General features: G+C 44.4%; 1 protein-coding gene across 1 annotated transcript in view; it reads left to right on the top strand.

Moving 5' to 3' along the window:
• Window positions 1-2,267: 2,267 nt before the first annotated feature.
• rhof (ras homolog family member F) overlaps window positions 2,268-21,649 on the top strand; it is a 42,709-nt gene continuing 23,327 nt past the window's right edge. Inside the window, exons 1-2 of the mRNA XM_060843636.1 lie at window positions 2,268-2,720; window positions 16,757-16,844. Of these exons, the coding sequence (XP_060699619.1) occupies window positions 2,586-2,720; window positions 16,757-16,844 (223 nt within the window). The 5' untranslated portion in view covers window positions 2,268-2,585. The remainder of the gene's footprint in view (window positions 2,721-16,756; window positions 16,845-21,649) is intronic.

Here is a 21,649-nt window from a genome sequence, read left to right as displayed (position 1 = left end):
CTATTCATGTGTATCTTTTTGCAATCTCTCAAATCCTCCCTAAAATGTGATTCCCATAATTAAATGTATACTCCAACTGAAGGTAACTCAATATTTCATTCAGATTAGCTGCCATCCTTTTGTACTCTATGCTTTCATTTGTGAAGAGCAGGTCCCTATCTGCCTGACCTGGACATGCCTAGTTTTTTGTTACCCGACTTATAGCGTGCCTGCTCATCGATGCGCACTTCTCCTGCTGGTGCAGTCCCAGCAATTGCCACCGCTAGCGGTGGTGCTGCTGAGCTACTGTATCTTCATTAAGACTGCAATCGGCGATCAGGTGAAATCTGCCTTTAATGGGTCTTGCTATCAATTGAAAGCAGGCTCACCGTTGTAATTACTGCTGGCATGGTTTTTAACTTCCTCTTCACTGCACCAACATTTTAATCCTGTCTTGTAGTATGGATTTAAATACACGAAAAACGTTGCATGCAATGAGTGACTCTATTTAATAAACCTGAGTAGAAGCTCTCGTTTTACAAGTTTACAGCAGGTGGCGTATTTTAACTAGAGTTTGAAAGACCCAATGTTAAAAAAAATTGCTATTTGTTCTCATAAACAGGAAAAATATTCGACACCGGATTAACAATAACGGCAGCCGCCAATGTCCGGAATTCAGTCTTGTTTCACCCTTCCTAAGATATCGAGTTCCGTTTGAATGTATATTGCGGCACTTGCCCAACCAAATTGTGCAAACGGAAGGTCGCAGGGAAACCGGTCGACAGCCATTGGGCGTGTTCAGCACGTGTCCTTTCTCCAAAGTTGTGACCAATTTGTCTAAAGCAAACTTTGTTTAAAGAACAAAATGGGAAGTTGCCAGACAATGTCATACTGAGGACACTAATATCCTGTTAGAATCATCTTTACTGACATGATAGTTAATATTTTCTCTGAAAGTTCGTTTTAAAATGCCATGATCTCTATGACTGATGCACATTTAGGTTTTGAGGTTTAACTCTGATATCCGTCCCCAGGAAGCTGGTCAAATCCCTTACCTTCAGACCACCAGTGAATAGTTAGTAAAGAAATGTAGTTCATTGAATTTTGGACACAAGGTGAAAGAAAGACAGTACCATCTATAAGGCAAAGCAACATGGAAACAGTTTGGTCCACACATTATCCAATCACCATCCCTGCTTAGTTCAGAAAAAAAGTCCTACTTGACTTGAAAAGTTGATTCTACTTCTCTCCGTAAGACGCAGCCTGAGCTGCTGAGTTTCTCCAGCACTTTATTTTATTTGTTTTGATTTACTTAGTTACAATTAGGTGTCAACAAGTCATTATACTCAGCTTGTTTTGTGACATGTCATTGGAAGTTAGAAAGATGTTATTCACTTAAAATCAGCTCTCCCCCTGGGTGTGGCATGTTGTTCATGGAACTAACAGCCGTCTCCTGTAGCTACTTGGAACTTGGTTACAGGTCAGCGGAAACGCTTCAGGGATGTCCTGCCAAACTCACGGGAGAACTTGGCCGAGGGTAACCAACTGTGATTTAAATCTCTTCCTGGAGATCTTATCACATGATTTGCTCCCACCCTCCAATCACTCGGTAATCCACTCTTGTGACACAGCAAACAGAAAGCAAAAAGACCCATTATTCAGGATAATGCTTGACTATCAGACAAGAAAAAACATTTTTTCCCGTTCGAATTTTGTTTATATCTGGCAAACAGAAATGTTTAAGGAATCAAAACGTTTTCTTTTAGACTGCATGCAATCAGGCCTTTTCGGCCACAGGGAAACAACAGAAAAACAAAATCCTAAATGTCCCTGGGATTTTTTGTTTTGTCCAGGGTTGCAAACCCGGCTTGGAGGTTCCAGGCCAATCCGAAAGATTCCAGGCCAATCCTGGGGGTTGGAAACCCCATTGTGACCGGTGGCCCACCAAAATGGGGAAGGCTCATTCAGGAACACAGCAAGCACATCAAGGGATTTCTCCCACAAGTGAAGAAGGAATTGGGAGTGGGGTGCACAATCTCCAAAGAAAGCCAACTCTTCTCGCCCAATGGGGTTCGTCAGCAATCTCAGAGGAAATCAGCCCCAATCCCGATTTAGGGAACACTGGTGTTTCCTGCCAACCCAGAGAAGAATGTAAATGGAATCAGCACTGCTCCCAGTTTTTTTTCCCCCGAAATTGAAGTGCACAGATAAGGAGAAGTCGATGTTCTTGGGTTGACGTGGGGCTGTCCAATGGGAGGCGCGTCTGCTGAACAGGAGTGAGCTCTGATCTGTGAACACCTCCCAGCCACTCAGATCAACGTTCTTCCGGATCATCAAGGGCAAGGTTACCTTACATCGCCCCAAAATGCTCTCTCTTGAAACGAAACGGACGTGCGGATTCTTCTAAGAGCGGTTAAACCAATGCAACCAGAAAGCCAGCGTTTTACCGGCGGAGAGTGGAGGTAATATTCCAACAGCCCGGTACCATCAGCAGATGCCTCGCCAAATGTCACGTTTCTGCCCTGGAGGAGTTTCTGGGACTTAACTGTGAACGAACTGTTAAAAAAAGCCGAAAGTTTTCTTGAAAGCATCAGTCATCCATTAAGATGGCAATGGAAAACGGTCATAATGTTAAAGCTGCCGGCGCGGGTGGGAAAGAACTGAAAATTGTGATAGTGGGAGACGGTGGCTGTGGGAAGACCTCGCTGTTGATGGTGTTTGCCAAAGGAGACTTCCCCGAAGTAAGTTGAATGAACATAACGATAGCGCTCGTAATAACGATCAGGCGGATGGAGCGTGTAAAGAGTTTAGCTGCGAGAGTCCAATTTCTATCTTAGCAGACCCCACCGTCTGGACAGTTGAAGTTGACACTATGTTCTTCATTTTAAGAGGCGTAATTTGGTAGTATGCTGTTCCTAAAATATTTGAATTAGTCATACACTCATCACAGGAGCAAAACTTTGTAGTATTTTATTTACAAAGAATATATCCTTGCAAGAGGGACAGAGAACAGTTATCTGTGAAGTTATCGGTGGTGGATAGACGAGAGTACGGCTGTGCTGTGTAATTCTGTCACCTTCTGTGATGTTAGCATCTCCTTGAAGCGGTCTGGAAGTCTGAACAGACGTGGGTGGCAGTGAATGTGAAAATGAAATGCGAGCAGGAGGGAAGGGGAAAGAGAACAGAGACATCACAACGAGACTAACAATCGGGTCTGATTCAAATTTGTGAGAAATTCCAGGGGGGCCTCATTTGGACTGTTCAGCACTGGTCTGCTGTCCCAAAAATATTGTTGTGAGGATCATCGCAGATGTTGATAGTGTAAATGTGTCTGTTACATTTTTGCTGTTACTTACTAAACATGCTGCAATATAAACAGGCTAAGGATTACTCGAGGAGCTTCTCCCTTTTTGGGAAGAAGTGTCTGATGGTAGGAGATTTTATTTTACATTTTTCTTAGAAGGATGCCTGTACTTATTTGTGAGAAAACGCCAGAAAGTAAGTTACTTAACCTGGCACACTGAGAGAGTGAATTCTCACCTTCTCAAGTTGTACTCTTTAACTGTCTTTCTCTGAGTGGAACCTTTTATTTTACCAGCATAAATAGTGCAAACCAGTTGGGCATGTTAGATGAATAACATATACAAAGTGGGCTTATTTTGGTCTCTCGAGTGAATGTTATTTGTTGGGTTCTTTCAACCTGGAGTTATTCTAGCCTTTTTCAGCATGGAGTCCAATACACTACCGTTTTGGCAGCTGCCCATGAAGTCTATGCATAGCATGAATGCCAAGGGTGCAGTATAAAGATAACAGTATAGGGTTTACTATTTGAATGGGTTATAAAACTGTTTATCCAATACAAACAGTAAAACAGCCTGGAATATGTTGTAATGGGGATTTATATTCCTTTTTGTATTCCTTTCCCAAACCCTTCTGCTCCAATTATTTTTGCAGAGAAAATTCCTGGAAATGTAAATGCGTAACAGCATGGTGAGTTACTGGGGCTTCAGCGATCCCAGTATCTCCTTAACCAATTAGAATCAGACTCGATACAGAAACAATGATTGAAATAAAAGCAGACTACGTCTACAAATGCTGGAAACGGAAATAACTGGAGAAACTTGTCAGGTCTGGCAGCATCTGTGGAAAGAAGAAAGTTTCTGAAGAAGCTATTCTGGAGCCATTAACTCTGTTTTTCATTACACAGATGATGCCAGATCTGCTGAGTTTTTCCAGCAATTTCTGTTTTTAATTTAAGAAAGAAAGATTGGATTGAGTGAGAAAATGAGTCAAAAAAGCTAAGAAAGCATGTGAAATTAAGTGTTTTACAAAGGCTTGGAGTAATTTGCAATCTGCAGAACAAATGTGAAGGAGCTAGGTTGGAAGCCTACACTAAACATAGGGTATGAAGACAAAGTATAATATAGAACATGGCCAGGGCATACACTTAAATTAGGATGCATTTAAAAGTGGGGTATTTCCCTCCCCTCCCCTATCAGCGTTCCAGAAAGACCTCTTCCTCCGTGACTCCCTTGTCCGGTCCACACCCCCCACCAACCCAACCTCCACTCCTGGCACCTTCCCCTGCAACCACAAGAAATGCAAAACTTGTGCCCACACCTCCCCCTTCACTTCCCTCTAAGGCCCCAAGGGATCCTTCCATAACCATCACAACTTCACCTGCACCTCCACACACATCACTTACTGCATCCGCTGCGGCCTCCTGTACATTGGGGAGACAGGCCACCTACTTGTGGAACATTTCAGAGAACACCTCTGAGACACCCGCACCAACCAACCCAACTGCCCCGTGGCTGAACACTTTCACTCCCCCTCCCACTCCGCCAAGGACATGCAGGTCCTTGGCTGCCTCCATCGCCAGACCATGGCAACATGACGGCTGGAGGAAGAGCTTCTCATCTTCCACTTAGGAACCCTCCAACCACAAGGGATGAACTCCGATTTCTCCAGTTTCCTCATTTCCCCTCCCCCCACCTTTTCTCAGTCCCAACCCTCGGACTCAGCACCGCCTTCTTGCCCTGCAATCATCTTCCCGACCTCTCCGGCCTGTCACCCTCACCTTAACCTCTTTCCACCTATCGCATTCCCAACGCCCCTTCCCCAAGTCCCTCCTCCCTACCTTTTATCTTAGCCTGCTTGGCACACCCTCCTCATTCCTGAAGAAGGGCTTATGCCCGAAACGTCGATTCTCCTGCTCCTTTGCCTGACCTGCTGCGCTTTTCCAGCAACACATTTTTGAGTTCTACTTTGGCCTTGTGGTCATTACTTATCCCTCAATAAACATTTTAAAAAAAGATTATCTGGACTCTATCATGTTGTTGCTTGTGGGAGCTTGCTTTGTGCAAATTGGCTACTATGTTTCCAACATTGCTCAGACCTTTGAGTACAGGAGTTGGGACATCATGTACAGGATGTTGGTGAGGTTTTTTCTGTGTCCAGTTCTGGTTGTCCTATTATAGGAAGGATATCATTAAGCTGGAAAGGAATCAGAAAAGATTTACCAAGATGTTGCTGGGAATGGAGGGTTTGAGCTATGAGGAGAGACCAGGACTCTTCATTGGAGTGTAGGAGATTGGAGGTAACTTTTACAGAGATTTATAAAATCATGAGGGGTATAGATGAGGTGAATGGAAGATGTCTTTTCCTTAGGACAGAGGATGTTGGGGGGGGGGGTATATTTTTAAAGGTGAGAGGAGAAAGATTCAAAGAGATTAGGGGCAAAATCATTTATACAGAGGATGGTTTGAGAGTGAAATGAACTTCCAGAGGAAATGGTGGATGTGGATACAGTTACACGTTCAAAAGACTTTTGGATAGGCACATGAATAAGAAATATTTGGAGGGATATGGGCCAAGAACAGGTTGTTTGGGGTCTAGTTTGGTTTAAAATTATGTTCAGCGTGGACTGGTTGGACTAAAGAGTTTTACAGCATGGAAACAGATCCTATGACTGTACTTAAAAAGGCCTTAATTACTGTAAAGTAACTTAAGCTATCAAGAGGTTAAGAAAGCTGCTTTATGAATGTAACTCTTTCTTTATTTAAATCCTAACAATTTCCTAACACTCAAAAATTTGTGAGCTCAATTAGTGTGAGGCAAATGACAGAGCTGTACAAACAGCTAACGGTATGTGGCAACCTTCATCAAATGACGTATTTCTTTCTCACCACAGATTGTGCTTTTAAAAGAGAACAAAGCAGCGTGTGAAATAATTGAGTTTGCCCATGGTTCCCCCCACCCTTCCGCAAGCTATTACAATAATCTAGCAATTTTACTGTCAAGGCCCACGCAGAAGACTCATACTTGGGTGGCACAGTGTGGCTCCATTCCTCTGGGACTATGGTGACTTTACCTGCACATATAGATATTGTACTGCTATGCTTTTGCAGAGGTTGAAAGCCGCAAGAGTCAGATATTACTTCCTCTCATTTGAAACTTAAGTTTCCATCTTACGGTGGATTTTTCAGTGGAACGGTTTTGTCACTGTTTTGAGATGTCAAATTGTTCAGCTGCTCCCAGATCTTTTCCAATGCCCCTTTTCACTGCAACAAGGTGTAAATGACTTGGTCCGTTATAGTTGTCATAATCTAGAGTGGCTTTAAATGTATGAAAAGGAAGAGAGAAGTCAAAGAGAATATGGGGTTCTTAGAGAATGAAGTTGGGGAAATAATAACAGGGAACCAAAATCTGGCAGAGGAGTTGAATAAATATTTTGCCTCAGTCTTCACACTAGAAGATACTAATAGCATTCTGAAAATACTGAAGTGGGGGCAAAAGGGAAAGAGGAAACAAACTAATAATTAGCGCAAGAAGAAAAAGTACTGGGCAAATAAATGGGGGGAGAAAGCTGATATGTCCCCTGGACCTAATGGGATGTGTCCCAGGATATTTGAAGGAAGTAGCTACAGAGATAGCAGATGCACTGGCAGTTCAAGTCCCCATAGACCTACTGGACCAGACGGCTGCTCCCATATTGGAGAGAGCCAACCTGTGGTGGTTTAACCTGAGGATCATCACATGTTAGGTAAGGAGAGAGGTTGGGAAGGGGAGTCTTTCATGAGTTAACCTCAGTCAGTGGAGGTATTGAGCTCATGCTGTTGGCATTGCAAACAGCCATCCAGTCAATTGAGCCACCTGAAGACCCCCACCTCCCCCTGACAACAATAGTAGCAATCTTCCAGGAATCCTTAGATCGAGCAATGTGCTTGAGGATCGGAAACCTGCTAATGTAACACTTCTTTTTTTAAGGGGAAGGAGGTTTTTAAAAAAAGGAAATTGTTTGTGCCCACTATAAAGGATGTAATAGCAGAGCATTTAGAAATCAGGCAGAATCAGCATTGTTTCATGATGGAGAAATCACGCCTGACACGGTGGCACAGTGGTTAGCACTGCTGCCTCACAGCGCCTGAGACCCAGGTTCAATTCCCGACTCAGGCGACTGACTGTGTGGAGTTTGCACATTCTCCCCGTGTCTGCGTGGGTTTGCTCCGGTTTCCTCCCACAGTCAAAAAAGATGTGCGGGTCAGGTGAATTGGCCATGCTAAATTGCCCATAGTGTTAGGTAAGGGGTAAATGTAGGGGTCTGGGTGGGTTGCGCTTTGGCGGGTCGGTGTGGACTTGTTGGGCCGAAGGGCCTGTTTCCACACTGTAAGTAATCTAATCTAATCTAAATGTATTAGAATTATTTGCGGGGGTAACAAGCAGGATAGATAAAAGGGAAAGCAGTGAATGTTAATATATTTGGGTTTCCAGAAGGTGCTTGATAAGTACGACATTTAGGCTATTTAATGAGATGGTGTTGGATTTAGAAGACAATTGAGATAAAAGGGGCATTTTCGGGATGGAAACCTTTAACTATAAGATAAAGGAGTAAAAGTAGGCTAGTCTGCCCTGCTATTTGAACATTGATAGGTTTCTCAAACCTATTCTCCTGCCTTCTGTTCATAACCGCTGATCCCCTTACTAACGAAGAACCTATCTAACTGTCCATGACTTGGCCTCCACAGCCTTCTGAGGCAATGGGTTTTACAGATTCACTGCTGTCTGGCTGAAGAAATACCTCATCTCAGTGCTAAGGGGTCATCCCCTCACTCTGAGGCTGTGCCCTTCAGTCCTAGTCTCTCCTATGAGTGGAAATATCTTCTCCATGTCCACTCTGTCCAGGGCCTCAGTATTCCATAAGTCTCATTGAGACTTTCCCCTCACCCTTTTAAAGTCAGAGTACAGGCCCGTAGTCCTCATCTGCTCTCTCTATGATGATCCCTTCACCCCCAAGCTCATTCTTGTAAACCTCCACTGGACCCCCCCTCCAAGGCCAGTACAGCCTGCCTTAGATGCAGGGCCCAAAACTGCTCACAATATTCCAAATACAGTCTGACCAGAGTCTTATACAACCTCAGCAGTTCAGTCCTGCACTTGTATCGTAGCCCTCTCAAAATGAATGCTAACATCAGACTTGCCTTCCTTACTGCCAACTGCGTGTTTACCTTAAAAGAATCCTGAAATAGGACTCCTAAGTTCGTCAGTGCTACAGATTTCCAAAGCCTTTTTCTATTTGAAAAATAGTCCATGCCTCAATTCTTCAAACCAAAGTGCATAACAAAGAGAACAAAGAACAGTATAGCATGGGAACAGGCCCTTCGGCCTACCAACTCTGCACTGACACACAATGCCTTTCTAAACGAAAAACCTTTTGCTTCTATGTGATCTGTATCCCTCTATTCTCTGAATATTCGTGTGTCTATCAAGATGCCTCTTAAATGTTGCTATTGTATCTGCTTCGACAGTGCATTCCAGGCACTTACTGCCCATTGTGTAAACAAACAACTTGCCTGTACATGGAGAAAGTGAGGACTGCAGATGCTGGAGATCAGAGTTGAGTGTGTGGTGCTGGAAAAGCACAGAAGGTCAGGCAGCATCTGAAGAGCAGGAGTATCGATGTTTCAGGCATAAGCCCAAAGGAAGGAGAATTGTCAGGTTAAGAAGGCAGGGCTGAGTTGGAGGCTTGGTACCGGGATAAGGCGGGGGGAGGGGAAATGAGGAAATTGGTGAAATCCACGTTAATCCTGTGTGGTTGCAGGTTCCCAAGGTGGAAGATGAGGCGGTCTTCCTCCAGGTGTCAGGTGGTAATGGTTTGGTGATGGAGGAGGCCCAAGATCTGTATGCCCTTGGTGGAATGGGAGGGGGAGTTGAAGTGTTCAACCACGGGGTGGTGCGGTTCGTTGGTGCGGGTGTCCCAGAGATGTTCTCTGAAACAATCTGCAAGTTGGCAACCTGTCTCCCAATGTAGAGGATACAGTAGATGACATTGGTGGAGGTACAGGTAAATATCTGCCGGATATGGAAGGATCCTTTGGGGCCTTGGATGGATGTGAGGGGGGGAGGTGTGGGTGCAGATTTTGCACTTCCTGCAGTGGCAGGGGAAGGTGCTGACAATGGGGTGAGGGCTAGTGGGGGACATGGATCTGATAAGGGTGTGCAGCCGATGTCTGGAGGAAGAATGCCTTATCTTCTGCCTTGGGACCCTGCAACCACATGGGATCAATGTGGATTTCACCAGTTTCCTCATTTCCCCTCCCTCCACCTTATCCCAGCCCCAAGCCTCCAACTCAGTACAGCCCTCTTGATCTGTCCAACGTCTTTCCCATCTAGCTTCTCCACCCTCCTCTCCAACCTATCACCTTATTCCCCACCTTCATCTATCTGTTGCATTCTCAGCTACTTTTCCCCCAGCCCCATGCACCTCCTAATTATCTCTCTGCTCCTAGACCCACAAGCCACATTCCTGATGAAGGGCTTATGCCTGAAACAGTAATTCTCCTGGTCCTCAGATGCTACCTGACCCATTGTGCTTTTCCAACACCACACTCTCAACTTGCCTCTACATTTCCTTTCAACTTTTCCCCTTTTGCCTGAAATATATGACCCCAGTCATTTAAATTTCTACCTTGGGAAAAAGAATTTTGTAAACTTCTATCAGGTAGCCACTCAGCATCCAGCATTCAGATGAATGCAAGCCAAATTTTTCCAATCTCTCCTCCGGGCTAATACCCTCCAAACCAGGCAACATATTGGTAAACAGTTTCTGTAGCTTCTCCAAAGCCTCCACATCCTTATGGTAGTATGATGACCAGAACCATATACAATATTCCAAATGTGTTCTTACTAAAGTTCTGTACAGCTGTCAATAGAAGGAGACGACAGTCTAGTGGTATTATGGCTGCGAGGTTAAGCTAGAGTCCCAGGTAATGATCTGGGGAACCAGGTTTGATTCCTGCCACAGCAGATGGTGGGATTTGAATTCAATAAAAAAAATCTTGAATTAAGAGTCTAATGATGACCATGAATCCATCACTGATTGAACCAGATGGGTTTTTCTGACAATAATGTCCTTTAGGGACGGATACTGCCATCTTTACCTTGTCTGGCCTACAATGTGGTTGACCCTGAACTGCCCTCTGAGTAATTAGGGATGGGCAATAAATACTGGCTTAGCCAGTGACGCCCACATCCTGTGACTGCATGAATAAATTACCCATTTGTGTTGCCACTTTCACAGAAGTGTGGACCTGTACGGATAAGTGCCTTTGTATGTGAATACTTCAAAAGGTTCTGCCACTTCCTGTATACTTCTTTCCTACATTAGACCTTCCAAAATGCATCACTTTGCATTTGTATGAATTGAGTTTCTCTGCCAAAATCTCAAGCCTATCTAAATCCTGCTGTATCCTCTGGCAATCCTTCTCAGCTCCCCAACATTTGTGTCATCTTTCTCACTTCCTCAAAACTCAATCTTTTAAGTTTGTGAGACATGACCTCCCTCGCACAAAGTCATGCTATCTATTGCTAATAAGTATTTCAAATGTGTGTGAATCCGTCTCTAAGAATCCCCAATAATTTCCCTATCACAGACGTAAGGTTCGTGGGCATGTAATTTCCCAGGTTATCCCAATTGTCCTTCTTAAGTCTTTTAATCTTTTAAAAGCCAGTTGATTAGAGTTCAAGACCAGCATATTCCTATGAAAATTAAGGATAAGGATGTAAATATTTGTGAGCATTGGATTACAGGAGAAATTGTGAGCTTAGTCAGAAAGAAAAAGGACACATATATAAAGGTTTAGGAAATTGAAGACAGACACAGCCCTCAAGGGGCATAAACTTTTAAGTCCTTCCACAGTCCTCTGGGATCTCTCTGTGACTAAAGAGGATGCAAATATTTTTTATCAGGATCCAGCAATTTACTCCCTCAGTATTCTGGGATAAATCCCATCAGATCCTGGGGACTTGTCTATGTTAATGCTTTTCTAAACATCCAACACATTTTTTTAGATTGACCTTCCCTAGAATATTAACATACCCCTCTCTAGATTCACCATCCACCATTTCCTTCTCCTTTTCTGAATATTCGTACAAAGTCTCTGTTAAGGACCTCACCCACATCCTCTGGCTTCAGACATAAATTTCCTGCTTCATCCTTGAGAGAACCTATCCTTTCTAGCTACCCTCTTGATCCTTATATATGTGTAAAAAGCTTTGGGATTTTCATTAATCCTGTTTGTGAAGGTCATTTCATGGCCCCTTTTAGCTGACCTAACTCCTTACTCAAGTTATTTCCTGCTGTCTTTATGTTCCTTGAGGGCTGTGTCTGTCTTCAATTTCCTAAACCTTTATATATGTGTCCTTTTTCTTTCTGACTAAGCTCACAATTTCTCCTGTAATCCAATGGTCACAATTATTTACATCCTTATCCTTAAGTTTCACAGGAATATGCTGGTCTTGAACTCTAATCAACTGGCTTTTAAAAGATTCCTAAATAACAGATGTGCATTTACCCTCAAACAGCTGACCCCCAATCTACATTCCCTAGTTCCTGCCTAATATTGTCATGGTTAGCTTTCCCCAGTTAGTACTTGCAACTGAGGACTACCCTTATTCATATCTATAAGTACTATAAACTTATGATCACTGTTCCTAAAATACCAGGTCTCGTAAGGCTCCTTCCTGAGTCGGGCTATTAACATATTGCTCCAAGAAACCATCCTGGACACACCTAACAAATTTTCCTAGCACCAAGGGAATCCCAGTCAATGTAGGGGAAGTTGAAATCTCCCACCATGACAATGCTGTTTTTTTGATATTTTTCCATAATCTGTCTACATATAGAGTCATACAGGACCGAAACAGACCCTTCAGTCCAACCAGTCCGCGCTGAACATTATAACAAACTAAACTAGTCCCACCGCCCTCCTCCTGGCCTATATTCCTCCAAACCTGTCCTATTCATGTACTTATCCAAATGTCTTTTAAATATTGTAATAGTACCCGCATTCACTATTTCCTCAGGATGTTCTTTCCACACGTGAACAATTCACTTTGTTTTAAAAAAAATTGCCCCTCATTGACTTTTTAAAATCTCTGTTCTCTCTCCTTTAAAGATGTGTCCCTAGTCTTGGAATCCCCATTCTTAGGGAAAAGACACCTACCATTAACCCTATCTGGGGCGGCACAGTGGCAAGCACTGCTGCCCCATAGCGCCAGAGACCCGGGTTCAATTCCCGCCTCAGGCGACTGACTGTGTGGAGTTTGCACATTCTCCCCGTGTCTGCATGGTTTCCTCCGGGTGGTCCGGTTTCCTCCCACAGTCCAAAAATGTGCAGGTTAGGTGAATTGGCCATGCTAAATTGCCTGTAGTGTTAGGTGCAGGAGTAAGTGTAGGTGAATGGGTCTGGGTGGGTGCGCTTCGGAGGGTCGGTGTGGACTTGTTGGGCCGAAGGGTCTGTTTCCACACTGAGTAATCTAATCTATCTATACCCCTCATGATTTTATCAACCTGTATAAGGTCACCTCTTAACCTCCTATGTGCCAATGAAGAAAGTCCCAGCATATTTTCCCTTTCTTTTAACTCAAACCTTCCACACCCGGCAACATCCTGGTAAATTTCTTCTGAACTGTTTCTAAACAAGCTTGTAACCAGAAAACACTTGATAAAGTGCTACATTCTAACCACTTCTGAGTGCCTGAGAATCATTGTCAATAGACAATAGATATGTGTGGAAAAAATGAATGCTAAAATATATTCTAAACATTTCATTAAAACAATGAAATATTCGAAAATGTAAGAAAATAAGTGGCGTTCAGAAAAGAAAATGTCTGAGCCATTTGATCAGAGCTGATAAGTTACAGAGATCTCTTCAAGGGAATGGAGTAAATAAAGCAATACCTTGCTAAAATTATATAATGTACTAGTTAAATGACAACTAATAGGTTTGGCTTGTACCTATTATAGTTTAGAAGAATGAAAGGCAAACTTATTGAAACATGTAAGATCTTTAGGGGCATGATGTGGTAGATGCAGAGTGTTTGTTCCCCAGGTGGGAGAGTTCAGAGATGGGTTAGAGGCTGAGGAGGACGTTTTTTCTGAAGGTGATGAATTTGTGGAATTCTTTACTGCAGATAACTGTTAAGATTGGGTTATTAATTATTTTAGAGGTTGAGATAGACTTGTAATCAGTCAGGAATTGGGCTTATTGGGAAAAGACAGGAAAGTCGAGTTGAGGATGATTAGATCAGCTATGAGGAGAAAGTGAGGACTGCAGATGCTGGAGATCAGAGCTGAAAATGTGTTGCTGGAAAAGCGCAGCAAGTCAGGCAGCTTCCAAGGAGCACAAGAATCGACGTTTTGGGCATGAGCCCTTCTTCAGGAATGAGGAAGGTGTACCAAGCAGGCTCAGATAAAAGGTAGGGAGGAGGGACCTGGGGGAGGGGCGTTGGAAATGCGATAGGTGGAAGGTGGTTAAGGTGAGGGTGATAGGCCAGAGTGGGGGCGGAGAGATTAGGATAAAGATTGCAGGTTAGGAAGGTGGTGCTGAGTTCGAGGGTTGGGACTGAGACAAGGAGGGGGGAGTGGAAATGAGGAAACTGGAGAAATCTGAATTCCTCCCTTGTGGTTGGAGGGTTCCTAGGTGGAAGATGAGGTGCTCTTCCTCCAGCTGTCTGGAGTCTGTTGCTATGGTCTGGCGATGGAGGAGGCCAAGGACCTGCATGTCCTTGGTGGAGTGGGAGGGGGAGTTGAAGTGTTGAGCCACGGGGTGGTTGGGTGGGTTGGTTGGTCCGGGTGTCCCAGAGGTGTTCTCTGAAACGTTCCGCAAGTAGGCGTCCGGTCTCCCCAATATAGAGGAGGCCACATCGGGTGCAGCAAATGATGTGAGTGGAGGTGCAGGTGAATTTGTGGCGGATATACCGCCCGTTTCTACCTCCTGCCCAAAATCCACAAACCTGACTGCCCCGGCCGACCCATTGTCTCAGCCTGCTCCTGCCCCACCAAACTCCTCTCTGCATACCTCGACACGGTCCTGTCCCCCTTAGTCCAAAAACTCCCTACCTACGTTCGGGACACCACCCATGCCCTCCACCTCCTCCTTGATTTTTGCTTCCCCGGTCCCCAACGCCTTATCTTCACGATGGAATCCAGTCCCTGTTCACCTCCATCCCCCGTCATGAAGGATTCAAAGCCCTCCGCTTCTTCCTTTCCCGCCGCACCAACCAGTACCCTTCCACTGACACCCTCCTCCGACTGACGGAACTGGTCCTCACCCTGAACAACTTCTCTTTCCAAACCTCCCACTTCCTCCAAACCAAAGGAGTAGCCATGGGCAACCGCATAGGCCACAGCTATGCCTGGCTCTTCGTCGGATATGTGGAGCAGTCCATTTTCCGCAGCTACACTGGCACCACACCCCCACCTTTTCCTCTGCTACATCGGTGACTGTATCGGCGCTGCCTCGTGCTCCCACGAGGAGGTTGAACAGTTCATCCACTTTACCAACACCTTCCACCCCGACCTCAAATTTACCTGGACCGTCTCAGACTCCTCCCTCCCCTTCCTAGACCTCTCCATTTCTATCTCAGGCGACCGAATCAACACGGACATTTACTATTAATCAACCGACTCACACAGCTACCTAGACTACACCTCCTCCCATCCTGTCCCCTGTAAAAACATCATCCCATATTCCCAATTCCTTCGCCTCCGCTGCATCTGCTCCCAGGAGGGCCAGTTCCAATACCGTACAACCCAGATGGCCTCCTTCTTCAAAGTCCGCAATTTCCCCCCAGAGGTGATCGACAATGCTCTCCACCGCATCTCCTCCACTTCCCGCTCCTCCGCCCTTGAGCCACGCCCCTCCAATCGCCACCAGGAAAGAACCCCACTGGTCCTCACCTACCACCCCACCAACCTCCATATACATCGTATCATCTGTCGTCATTTCCGCCACCTCCAAACGGACCCCACCACCAGGGATATATTTCCCTCCCCTTCCCTATCAGCGTTCCAAAAAGACTATTTCCTCCGTGACTCCCTCGTCAGGTCCACACCCCCCATCAATCTAACCTCCACTCCCGACACCTTCCCCTGCAACCGCAAGAAATGCAAAACTTGCACCCACACACCCCCCCCCCCCCCACCCCCCCCACCCCACCCCCACCTTACTTCCCTCCAAGGCCCCAAGGAATCCTTCCATATCCACAAATTCACCTGCACATCCACACACATCATTTACTGTATTCGCTGCACCCGATGTGGCTTCCTCTATATTGGGGAGATAGGCCGTCTACTTGCGGAACATTTCAGAGAACATCTTGGGGACACCTGGACCAACCAACCCAACCACCCTGTGGCTCAACACCTCAACTCCCCCTCCCACTCCCCCAAGGACATGCAGGTCCTTGGACTCCTCCATCACCAAACCATAGCAACACGACGGTTGGAGGAAGAGCGCCTCATCTTCCGCCTAGGAATCCTCCAACCACAATGGATGAACTCAGATTTCTCCAGTTTCCTCATTTCCCCTCCCCACAACTTGTCTCAGTCCCAACCCTCGAACTCAGCACCACCTTCCTAACCTGCAATCTTCTTCCTGACCTCTCAGTCCCCACCTCCACTCCGGCCTATCACCCTCACCTTAACCTCCTTCCACCTATCACATTTCCAACGCCCCTCCTCCCTACCTTTTATCTTAGCCTGCTTGGCACACTTTCCTCATTCCTGAAGAAGGGCTCATGCCCGAAACATCGATTCTCTTGCTCCTTGGATGCTACCTGACCTGCTGCGCTAGATCAGCTATGATCCCATTCAATGGTAGAGTAGACTCTACCTACCTCTTATGGTCTTTACTTTCTTTCCTGTGGAAATGTGCCTCCTTCTGCTGTTCTGTACACTAATTTGTCTAATGACATCTGATGGCTGCCATTCCCAATTACATTTAGATTAGATTACTTACAGTGTGGAAACATGGCCTTTCGGCCCAAAAAGTCCACACCGACCCGCCGAAGCGCAACCCACCCATACCCCTAATCTAACACAACGGGCAATTTAGCATGGCCAATTCACCTGACCCACATATCTTTGGACTGTGGGAGGAAACCGGAGGAAACCTCATGCAGACACGGGGAGAACGTGCAGACTCCACACAGTCAGTCGCCTGAGGCGGGAATTGAACCTGGGTCTCTGGCGCTGTGAGGCAGCAGTGCTAACCACTGTGCCACCGTGCCGCCCACAATAAAGTTCAGCTAGAAAGATTCATGAGGTTCCAAGTACTGTCTTATTAGACTTGTTGGCTCAGCATGTGGTTAAATTTTTACTCATTGTAGTAAATAAAAACTTGTCTCTAATTGGGCAATAAAGTACATCAATGTTCATACTTAAATGTTTAGTCACTTTGAAATCTTACTATTTTCATTCATGCTTTGATTTTAGCAATATGCCCCATCTGTGTTTGAGAAGTATGTGAAAGATATCACGGTTAAAAACAAGAAGTTTACTTTGACTCTCTATGATACTGCAGGTAAGATTCTTCTATATATTTCAGCTTCAGGAACCTTTTATTGAAAATACTTGAAAATATTGCATCACAAGGCTGAGCCCTAAGGAGTCCTGGAATTGTTTCTGGTCTGTGCTTGAATTGGTGACTATGACCATAGCAGTAATAGAGAAACTATTTTTGACACCAGTCAAAATCAAGGCTGACTGACACTCTAGCGCAATCCTGAGGCAGTAGTTTACTGCCGTCTTTAAGTGAGGCCCTATCTGTCCCCTTTGGTAGATACAACATATCCTGTGGTAATGAATAGTGGGTAAGTTAATCTCAATGTCCAATCAATATTTATCCCTCAATCAACATTACCAAAGCAGATTACCTTGTCATGTCACGCTACAGTATATAAGTGCTTGCTAAGTGTGAATGGCTGCCATGTTTCCTGCATTAGAACAATGACTTGATTAGTTGCGAAGTGTTTTGGGGTATCCGTTGTTAGCCTGTGATACTGAAAATTAATTTGGTCATCTGTATTGTTAAGTATTTCCTCAATTCAGTAGCATGGAAGCCAGGAAAGAAGATAGATCCATGCTCAGAATAGCTAACCAACCGATTATCCTATTCTGTTAATAGCATTGTCGTCACTAGTGAAAAGACTGTCAAAATAGATTTTCCTGGCACAGGAGATTTATTCAATATCTGTGTGCCTTTTGAATTCTGTAGTTTAGTGACCTTGACCTTTAGAGGGGGGAAGCTCTAAATATTACCATAAAGAGAAAGCCAATTTCAAAAATTTGTTTTAAACATAGCATGACCAATACATTTGTCATGCATGTTTACCCCTTTCATAAATCCATGTTGACTCTGCAAATGTATATCCATATTTCTAAATATCATTACCACATGACCAATAATTCTGACAAGTTCTCTGATTGCATGTCAGGCTACCTGGTCTACAGTTCCCTATTTTCTCTTCCTTTTTCTCAGTGGGTTTACAATTTCTACCATCCAATCTGCAGGGGTTGTTCTAAAGTTTAGAGTGTTCTGGAAGATCAAAACCAATGCTACTATCTTTGATGAAGCTAAGATATAAGATCAATGTATTGTTGAATGTTTCATTTGTTCTAAACTTGATTGAGAGTCTGTCCACTACTGATGCTCACTGTGCTTGATTGCTTGCTTGGAGTTTAATGGTTCATTTGTGAAAGTAGGAATTCTCAGACAGAAATATTTAATACATGCTAATTTTGTCTTACTTTAATAACCAAAATTTACATTGCATGCACTTTGTTTGTTCACATAGACAGGAGAAAGTGAGGACTGCAGATGCTGGAGATCAGAGCTGAAAATGTGTTGCTGGAAAAGTGCAGCAGGTCAGGCAGCATCCAAGGAACAGGAGAGTCGACGTTTTGGGCATGAGCCCTTCTTCAGGAACGTCGACTCCCCTGCTCCTTGGATGCTGCCTGACCTGCTGCACTTTTCCAGCAACACATTTTCACTGCTGTTCACATAGACAATCCAGTTTCTGTACATTATCTGCTATATTTGAAATTTTAAATATCTTGGGTATTTAGAAAAAGAACTGTAGCAATTTCATATTCCTTTCTCTGCTAGGGATCCAGGAATTTAGTAGCGCTTGAAAATTTGCTTCACGCAGAGCAATTAATCTCCGAATTTACCTCTTTTGAATTAAATTCAAAGGGATAGACCAGATTAAATGGGCTGCATCTAAAGAGTAGTGTAATAATTGGGAACCACACAAGAATGCTAAAGCACCTTTTTATTGGGTGATATGGGTGTTGTACCTGAGCCCCTTTTTAAAATTTTAACTTGACACGTGGGAGTGTCTGACATTTACAAAGCCATTTCCTGACTGTGTTGCACTTAGTTTATAAACCACAGGAAGGAACTGACTAATTATCATTTTGAAGGTGGATATTATAATCAACTGAATTTTCTCGTCCATTAAGTGAAGTGCTAATCAGTTTCAAACAGATTCACTGGAATTTAGCTCCATTCTGCAGGAGAGTTTAACTGCTTTGGGTCGTCTTAGTTCTCCTGATTTCAATTAGTGATAAGAATTGTTGCACATAGTCTTTATTCCAAGAAAGAGATTAATTTAGTATATTGATCTGTCACAAATTACAGATATTCACATTGGAGATGCATAGGACATCTTGCAATTAGCTGAAAGTAATGACTCATTGCACTGTCTACACAGGAGCATAGAAACTAGGAGTAGGAATAGGCAATTCAAGTCTTCGCCATTTTACATGACGGTGGCTGATCTTATCCCGGTCTCAACTCCACTTTCCTGCCTGCTCCCCATAACCCTTTATCCTGTTTTTCAACAGAAACATATCTCTTTTTTTTCTTCTTGAATCTGTTGATTTGACTCTGCCTCCACTGCACTCTGGAGCAGTGAGTTCCAAAGGTTCACAACCCTCTGACGGAGGTAGTTCCTCCTCATTACAGTCTTGAACCTACCTCCTCTCACTCTACCTATGACCTCCTTGTTTGAGACTGTCCCACACAGGGGGGAGCATCTGTTCAATGACCACTTCATCAGTCCCATTTAGCATTTTATATACCTCAATCAGATCTAAACCCCGCCCCCAAAATTCTTAACTCCAGCGAGTACAATCCATAAGATTTTGGATAAACCAGAAGATTCCATATCAGATTGCAATGCTCCTGTATAGAGAGACATAAACCAGAGCGGATCTGCATTTAAATCTCATCTCTCTCAATCTCTGAGAGTGACAGTTCCTTAGTCAATGGAGTACTTTAGAACTGTAAGGCAGAACATATTCCTGTCAATGAGATGATAAGCCTTTAGAAGGAAGGCAACTTAATTAGATGGGTTGGTGATAACTCAGAAACTCACTGTCTTCACACCTGTTTCTGCCCCCCGCAGCCCCCCCCCCCCACCCCAAAACTATGTTCTGACTGGGAAGGTCTGCATTGACCTTCCTGCTTTGCTACCAATTGAAGGCCTTAAGTGGCCAATTAATGACCAGCTCAGGGTGTGTTCCTGTCTGAGCTGCAAAGATCTCAATTACTGGAGGAACAAACAAGAGTTGTTCTAACCAACTGGTAAAATATAGTGGGCAACTGGGGAGGCATGGTACTTCAATTTACATTCACATTCAAGGGACGATACATAGTGAGAGAGGGCTGTTGTCCACTGAAGTGCACACTTGATCTTGCCTCCAGGGTCCTGCCATCCATCCTTGTGGGCTGGGGACCTTGCTTATGGTCCTGTCAGCAGGACATCATACAAGGTTCAGACCATAATGGCAAGCCAATTGAATACGTGCTGGATGTCTTGAAACTGGTAAAGGTGGATAAATCCCCAGGACCTGATCAGGTGTACCCGAGAACTCTGTGGGAAGCTGGAGAAGTGATTGCTGGGCCTCTTGCTGAGATATTTCTATCATTGATAGTCACAGGTCAGGTGTCGGAAGACTGGGGCTTGGTAAACGTGGTGCCACTGTTGAAGAAGGGTGGTAAAGACAAGCCACGAAACTATGGACCATTGAGCCTGACGTTGGTGGTGGGCAAGTTGTTGGAGAGAATCCTGAGGGACAGGATGTACATGTATTTGGAAAGTTAAGGACTGATTAGGGATAGTCAACATGGCTTTGTGCATGGGAAATCATGTCTCACAAACTTGATTGAGATTTTTGAAGAAGTAACAAAGAGGATTGATGAGGGCAGAGCAGTAGATGTGATCTATATGGACTTCAGTAAGGTGTTCGAAAAGGTTCCCCATAGGAGATTGATTAGCAAGGTTAGATCTCACGGAATACAGGGAGAACTAGCCATTTGGATACAGAACTGGCTCAAAGGCAGAAGACACAGGGTGGTAATGGAGGGTTGTTTTTCAGACTGGAGGCCTGTGACCAGTGCAGTGCCACAAGGATTGGTGCTGGTCCTCTACTTTTTGTCATTTACATAAATGATTTGGCGGTGAGCATAAGAGGTACAGTTAGTAAGTTTGCAGATGACACCAAAATTGGAAGTGTAGTGGACAGCAAAGAGGGTTACCTCAGATTACAACAGGATCTGGACCAGATGGGCCAATGGGCTGAGAAGTGGCAGATGGAGTTTAATTCAGATAAATGCGAGGTGCTGCATTTTGGGAAAGCAAATCTTAGCAGGACTTATACACTTAATGGTAAGGTGCTAGGGAGTGTTGCTGAACAAAAAGACCTTGGAGTGCGGGTTCATAGCTCCTTGAAAGTGGAGTTGCAGGTAGATAGGATAGTGAAGAAGACATTTGGTATGCTTTCCTTTATTGGTCAGAGTATTGAGTACAGGAGTTGGGAGGTCATGTTGCGACTGTACAGGACATTGGTTAGGCCACTGTTGGAACATTGCATGCAATTCTGGTTTCCTTCCTATCAGAAAGATGTTGTGAGACTTGAAAGGATTCAGAAAAGATTTACAGGGATGTTGCCAGGATTGAAGGATTTGAGCTATGGGGAGAGGCTGAACAGGCTGGGGCTGTTTTCCCTGGAGCATCGGAGGCTGAGGGGTGACCTTATAGAGGCTTACAAAATGATGAGGGACATGGATAGGATAAATAGACAAAGTCTTTTCCCTGGAGTGGGGGAGTCCAGAACTAGAGGGCATAGGTTTAGGGTGAGAGGGGAAAGATAAAAAAGAGACCTAAGGCGCAACTTTTTCACGCAGAGGGTGGTACATGTATAGAATGAGCTGCCAGAGGATGTGGTGGAGGCTGGTACAATTGCAACATTTAAAAGGCATTTGGATGGGCATCTGAATAGGAAGGGTTTGGGGGGATATGGGCCCGGTGCTGGCAGGTGGGA

This window comes from Hemiscyllium ocellatum, chromosome 24 (genome assembly GCF_020745735.1).
Source record: "Hemiscyllium ocellatum isolate sHemOce1 chromosome 24, sHemOce1.pat.X.cur, whole genome shotgun sequence".
NCBI classification, from domain to species: domain Eukaryota; kingdom Metazoa; phylum Chordata; class Chondrichthyes; order Orectolobiformes; family Hemiscylliidae; genus Hemiscyllium; species Hemiscyllium ocellatum.
The sequence above is the reverse complement of the archived record's forward strand: the minus strand, read 5'-3'. Positions and strand labels throughout refer to the sequence as shown.